The sequence below is a fragment of the Pteropus vampyrus genome, unplaced genomic scaffold (assembly GCF_000151845.1).
Source record: "Pteropus vampyrus isolate Shadow unplaced genomic scaffold, Pvam_2.0 Scaffold653, whole genome shotgun sequence".
NCBI classification, from domain to species: Eukaryota; Metazoa; Chordata; class Mammalia; order Chiroptera; family Pteropodidae; genus Pteropus; species Pteropus vampyrus.
Genome location: NW_011889434.1, coordinates 172,066 through 178,930, shown reverse-complemented (window position 1 = coordinate 178,930; position 6,865 = coordinate 172,066). Strand labels below are relative to the sequence as shown.

Genomic DNA, 6,865 nt, shown 5'->3' with positions numbered 1-6,865 from the left:
ACAATACATTTGTGTTCATTGTGGATGTCAAGGCCAACAAACATGAAAACAAACAGGCTGTGAAAAAGCTCAATGACATTGACATGGCCAAAATCAACACTCTGATCAGGCCTCATGGAGAGAAGGCACATGTGCAACTGGCTATGATGCTTTGAATGTTGCCAACAAAACTGGGATCATCTAAACTGGGTCCAGTTGGCTAATTCTAAATATAAAAATTTTTCACTGTAAAAAAATAAATAAATAAAATAAAACAAACATAAACTAAACATGTCGCATTGGCAGGGGCTTTGCAAGAGGAAGCATTCGTCTTAAGAGGTTCTGAGCCTGGCTTTATCATAACTGAATAAAGGATAATGATAAAAAAATTTTATAAAAGTATTTTCTTTGGATGATTGGATTATGGGGTTGTTTATATTCCTTCTATCGTCTGCATAATCCAAATATGTACAATGATTTTATGTTACATAATTATAAAAAGTATTACATTTAAAAATGTTTCTCATTAAAATTTTTAAAATGAGCATAAATAAACCAACCATAACACTCAATATTGTTGTTATATATTACTTTAGATAAATTAAAGTTGTTTATTTAACATTAATAATTAATAAAATAATAATTAAATATCCATCGCATTAGGCACTGTGCTAGAAACTAAGTTCCAGGGTGATTAACACAAAAATCATTGTAAAAGGGCACAGGCTTGCATAGAAATACATGCCTAACTTACTTAATAATTTTATAATTATTATAAATTTATTATTAATAATAGATTCATAATGCATTCATTTAATAGGATATTTGGGAAGAAAAATGTACTGGCTTAAATATAGACATACGCATTGTTTATTGAAATTCAAATTTAGAAATCTTGTTATTTTGGAAAGGTATGTTCACTGTGGTATCAAACAAGGTAATTTAGATCCTAATGTTTATGAAATAGTATAATCACTGTCAGTGTTTTTCTATGCTTGTGCTGTCAAAACTCAGATGCATCACAATCTCCTGAAGAACAGTCATTTCCTGATCAGGTGATTTGGGAATGACAATGGGGATTGAGAGTAGGAAGGGCACCCAAGTGTCAGCATTTTTAACATTTTCCCTAGGTGATGCAGGTAAGTGGTCTGTGTTTACATAAACACTAGCATATACAAGGTTCAAAATAAAAAACTATAGATTTTAGTTTAGAGAATTTTCTTGCTATGTTCCTTTGGAAATTAAAAGTAGTACTTTCCAGGTAAGTAATTACTTGTCTTAGGCCATTTAATTATAAAGGACAGTTAGGAGCAGCATTTATGGGTTCCAAACTCCATATAGTTTATTATCAATCAAAACAATTAATAATTAAATATGTCAGGCACTACACTAGAAACTGAGCTCAACGGTGATTAAGACAAAACGTTTGTCTTGAGAAGGGCACACACTCACATAAAACTGATAATGCCAAATATTTAGTAATGTTTTTAGGAACTTTCAAAGCAGTTTCATGTTTCAGGTGTGGAAAGGCTAGAAATGGGAATGTTTCAGCTATAAAATGTGTTCCCCTAATGTAATTTACATGTCTTCTGGGTAAGTCTGTCAAACTGGTTGGGCAGGCCTGCCCAGATGCTCTTTTGAGAAAATCTCCACAAAGGGAAGAAACACAGACAAAACAAAACTTTCAGCTTGTTTTGGTCATTTCAAGTAGTGCTATTCTGGACACACCATCCTGGACAGACTATACTGAGACATCTAGATGTATCTCCTGAGTTAGGCCCCAGTGTGTTCATGTCTGAGTTCTTTGAAGAGGGGCATAAAAACCAAAAAAGGGCTATTTTGTTAAGAACTAAGGTAAGACCAAGAACCATGGGAATGATGTTCAGTTGGATAAATTTAACTCTAAAGTGACGAGAAAGGCATTCTCCACACTTCTACAGGAGTCAAAGGGCGATTTAGCTCACCAGGGACTCCAGAGACATCTGGGTTTATCTTGAGGATTCTAGCACATCAGCAACAACAATCGCAAATATCAAAGGAATGGCAAGGTAGAACCCACCTATTTTTGCCCTCTGGACTTGACAACCAGTGAAAATTCCCTTTAGTCCTTCCCACATACCTGATGCAGGTCAGGGTCCCATTAAATGCTGGGGAGTGCACAGGAAGTAGCCCAACAGAGTTCCACACCTCATCTATTCCACCCAGCAGCCCTGTAAAGCAAGCATTATTCCCCATTTTACAGTAGAGAAGACTGATTCTTAAAAGGAATGTATCTGTACTAAAGGGTTTATTCCTCCAGCTTAGACTTGAAGATAAAGTTCACTCCTCTTTAAGTTTGTTGAACCAGTTATTATGTACCTGTAATACATTCAGACTCGTTGAAAAATTGTTTTCATTGCTTCTAAAACTCGATAATTAAAGGAAAAGGACTCACATATTATCTGACCACAGAGAAACGTGCCCCAGTTAACACCCTGGGGATTTGATTCCGATTTTTTAGAGGGTTCGTATATGTTTTTCAATAAGACAATAAATGTATAAATTGCTTTTTAATTGCTTTATTAACTTTACATTTTTTCCATGCAAATGGGTGAAACTACTGTTGACAGAAACTTAAGACTGGGTGTCAAGGCAATCTCAGATTAGAAGCTGGTAATACAGAACCCACCTGACACATGAACATAAGGTTCACAGCAAACAGATCAGTAAAGGCAGTATCAGGAAATGTAAGAAATAAGAAAACAACAGTGGGAATCACAGTATTATTCTCACAGAAAATGGCAGGAGTTAAGGCATAAGGCAAAATTCATCGTGATGGTCATGGTGATTAGAGAGCTCCTCCATAAGGATACGCAGACAATTCCTCAACTGCAGCTCCCTAAGTTTTCTCCTGATTTCTCTCATCTCCTCCATGAACATTTCCATATCATCTCCATCTCCACCCATCCCATCATTGACCTGCCTATTGGGTATGGCCCATCGGAAGTTAGGGGCAAGTCGGCGAGCCTGTCCCCGTCTATTATTTCCTGCTGGCTGGTGGCCTTCGACCCCTCCCAAACGGCGGTCTTCCTCTCCATTCTGCATGTGCTGCTCCATTTCTTCGTTTTCCTGGTGGATATTTGCCATGATGAGATTTTTTCCTGGTTGTTTTTCTTTGAACACAAGTAAGACAAAGGCAAGGAGAGACTAAATGCTTTGGTGCACTAACCAGTAGGATTCAGAGCCCTGATATCAAAGGTTTAAAATTTTTTTCCCCCTTACGAGAGTCGCGCGCCCTCTAGCGGGCCTCCAATTCGAGCCCTTCCCTCCTGTTCTCCTTTTCCCTCCTTCCCCCAAAGCCCACCATTTTTCCCTTCCCAGAATTCTTTCCCAGAGCTCGACAGACACCAAAATGGAGGACTGGGGACGGGGAACGGGGAACGGGGAACTTGGGGGGGGGCGTCTCAAACTGAACCCTGCGCCCGCCTCCCCCCAACCCCGCCACGGTCCCCCACACCCACCTGGGCCTATCCTTGCTGTCTCCTCCTCCTCTTCTGGATTGTCGCCGCGAGTGCGCCGCTGGACACTTGACAGAGACCCGCAGACCTGCAGAGGGTCGGGGTGAGGGAGCCGGAGCCGCTGCAGCCGAGCGCCGGGCGTGCACCCGCCGCCGCCAGTCCCCTTCTCCGCCCCGGCTCCCCCCACCCCCCAGCCCCGGCCACCCTCTGGGTTCACCGTATTCCTGCAGGAACTCAGGGGTGATTTTCCATCGCTGAGTTGCTCTGCTGCCCTCGCTGGAACCCTGCCGCCCCAGCACCCCTCCCCAGGGGGGTCCCTATTTCAAGAATTCCGGGGGTGGAGGAAGTCGGCGGGGACCGCTGCGCTGATCTCCGGCGCCGGCCTCCGGGATTGGCGGGCGGCTGCCGTCCGGGTCTCCGAGCGGCCCCGGGCCCTTACCTGCTCGGCTTTCCCCGGGCCCGATGCCAGCCCGCCGTGCGCAGGGCAGCGGGGAGCTGGTACCCAAACAGGAGTGACGACTGCACCGAAGGCTGCGTCGCTCTGCAGCTCCAGGTCACGTGAAGGCCTCGCGTCACCAACGAGCTCGCCCCCCAACTCCCGAGGCCAGTGCTGCAGGAGCTCGCCTCCCCTCCCCCGCTTCGTGCACACGCACAGACAACCCCCTCCTCCTGTTTCTGCGCGGGGCCCCAGCGAGCACCGCCCTGTCACTCATTTCGGTCTTCTCCAATCTGAGGGCCCACAAGTGGCATCACCTCCCTGTGGTTGGAGTTTGTCCTTCTCTGTTTACCTAGGAGGGTCTGCAACACTCTTCGCCCCTCCCATTCCCTCCCATTCCCTCCCCAGGCCTTGCTTTTGTCGTTTTCTGCTGTCTAGCGTCTTCTCGCTGGCCACCTTCCCGCTCCCTCCACACGCCATGCACAAGCACAGCCACCTTTGCCCACCTCGTCCCCTGAATTCATACCCTTCTAGGAAATTTAGAATGAGGGTTGGGGTGAGGAGGGAGTGTCAGAAAGAGGCAAGGAGATAGAGCGGGTTGTATATAACCTTCCCAATAATTTCTTTATTTCTTTTTTTAAAACATCGCGGTTCCTCACAAAACTAAAAATTGCGAGGTTTAGTTTTTGAAAGAAATGCTTTATTCTGCAGAATGAAGAACTTGTATTGTTTAATTATGTTCACCTGTACCACACAGGAAATATTTTTTTCTGGCTCCATACAACATCAAATTACTTAAAACATACTAGCTTCTTTCAGAATTTCATTTTGAGAAAAGGGAGGCATCTTCCTGAACATAGTTAGCTTTTTCAAAATGATCTGTAAATTTTCAAGAAGTCCAGTTGTCAGATCTCGGCCATTTTATGTAAATTTGTGTGATGTTCTTTATACCAGTCTTTGGAGAAAAGGAGCCTTTTTATTTCCTGCTCTTCTTTCCAAACTGTCCAAACCACCTCTACAAATACTTCCGTAGAATGATCTCAGACGTTAAATATATACTATGCAGAAGTCAGTTCCAAAGCTATCTGACTTTTGATGTGAATGTTTCAAAAAATATTAAAAATAAGCCAGGGTACGCGAAGCGACTAAACTTCAGACTGAAACTCACCTTGAGTGTAAGCTTGCTTTCCTTCCTCCAACTTGAAATAACTTTTAAAAAAAAATCAAAGCTAGAAAATAGAGAGCTCTTTAGGAAAGTGGTATTACTTTAAAAAATATTTAGTAGGTGGTTGTGATAAAGGAACCAAAAGAGTTGTGTGCACGGAGGCAAGACAAGCCAGAAAAATGCTTATTACCTCTATGTTTGGCTCTAAACCTCTATGTAATCTCCTGTCCTGCTAAATTAGCTGGCACATTGAATAAAGGAAGAGTATATGCGTAGTGCATAAATAATTTGAGATTTTGGAGATATATAAAAATGACATGTATGTGCTTTTAGAGCTATACAGTGGCAACGAAGAGTCACTGCCACCAATCTAATGCCAACAGGAGTCCCCAGTCCGGACCACGGTAAAAAAGAGAGACTTTATTCAGGTGAACATTTTGCAAAACAGGCAAATACAGCCTCAGGTGGAAACAAAGTGTGCTACCCCAGACAAAGGGGAGGCCACTTCTACGTAAAAGTGCCTGCCCTGGTCCCTCTGCGGTCCATTTTTATTCAAATGAGGAATCCAAATTTCCACAGTTTGATTGGTCCAAATAGCACTGTCCTGATTGGTCAGAATTGTGTGTCCTGATTGGTCATTATGGAGCTGCTCTGATTGGTTGGTAGAGATGTAAATGAGGTTATAGCTGCACAGCTTCAATTGGACTGGAACATGTCTCAGTCCATTGGACGAAATACGATTCCAGGAACTCCTTTATAAGGATGGGCTCAGCCAAGAGGAACGCAGTACAGTGGGCTTGGCAGCTTATTATGCAGTGTTCCTTAGTGTACAGTGTGTGGTGAGAGGCCTTTGTAAGCAATGGCTGCTAGACTCTGATTGTGAATTGCGGCCCAGTTAACCACAAGGAGTCCTCCTTGGCAGACATATTCCTTCTTGGTGTTTGCAACAGATATATTAATATATCGCTCTGAAAGTTCAAATTACAAAGCGACACTCAATAATTGTCTTTTAAAGGAATGCTAGTGATATCTGGATTCTGTTTAACGGTTAACTCTTCATACAGATAACTATTAGTAATGTTGACTGAAAGGATGCTGGTTAGAAACATGAATTGTGATATCAGACATGTCTTGTTATAGATCCTGTCTCTGCTACTAACTTGATTTATGACTGGGTCAATTACTTATCAAGTTCTCTATGTTTCCTTTGTGAGACAGGGATGGTTAGAAGTAAATCACATATATCAAGTACTTACCACAGAACCTAATAAATTGTCAATAACAGTTGACTCATTAATTTTCAACATTATTTGATGGTTTCTAACAAAATTTGAAGAGTAGGTAGAGTGGAATTATTTCCTTAGCTAGATCAACTTCTCTTTAAAATCTTTGAGGGCCCCAAACACATCTGTTTCGTTCTACTTTGCATATCCAATGACTATGAGTTCTTTGTACCAAGTAGGTGATTTGAGAATGTTTCTTGACTGAATACATCCACAACTGAACTACTTTTCATTCAGGGAACTGTATTTAGAGCAATACAGAAAAGTTTTTATGAAAATTAGGAATTACCTAGAAAGAATTCCCTTAATGTAGAGAAACCACTGTAACATAACCATTGAATACAAAGTTTAGGGAGCAGATTTTTATTTCTTTCAGTGACTAAATGTTTTGTTGTTGTCTTTTTGACTCATCTGAGACAAGTCTTTTGTTTGAAACCACCAAATAGTCGTCTTCTACTTTTTTTGTTTTTTGGCTGAATTGTTGCTTGAGCTTTTTTTTAATTTT

The 6,865-nt window shown here is 41.9% G+C and overlaps 1 protein-coding gene across 4 annotated transcripts in view; it reads right to left on the bottom strand.

Moving 5' to 3' along the window:
- Window positions 1-2,517: 2,517 nt before the first annotated feature.
- The window catches only part of BEX3 (brain expressed X-linked 3), a 128,526-nt gene continuing 124,178 nt past the window's right edge, over window positions 2,518-6,865 (bottom strand). The window contains exons 1-3 of one of the 4 annotated variants that reach the window (XM_011385068.2): window positions 3,916-4,096; window positions 3,480-3,564; window positions 2,518-3,131 (exon numbers count right to left, since the gene is read on the bottom strand). In XM_011385068.2, coding sequence (XP_011383370.1) covers window positions 2,767-3,105 — 339 coding nt within the window. In that variant the 5' untranslated portion in view covers window positions 3,106-3,131; window positions 3,480-3,564; window positions 3,916-4,096 and the 3' untranslated portion in view covers window positions 2,518-2,766. Of the gene's footprint in view, window positions 3,132-3,479; window positions 3,565-3,915; window positions 4,097-6,865 lie in introns of those variants that run through there. The other 3 variants (XM_011385067.2, XM_011385065.2, XM_011385066.2) reach the window with 3 other exon arrangements.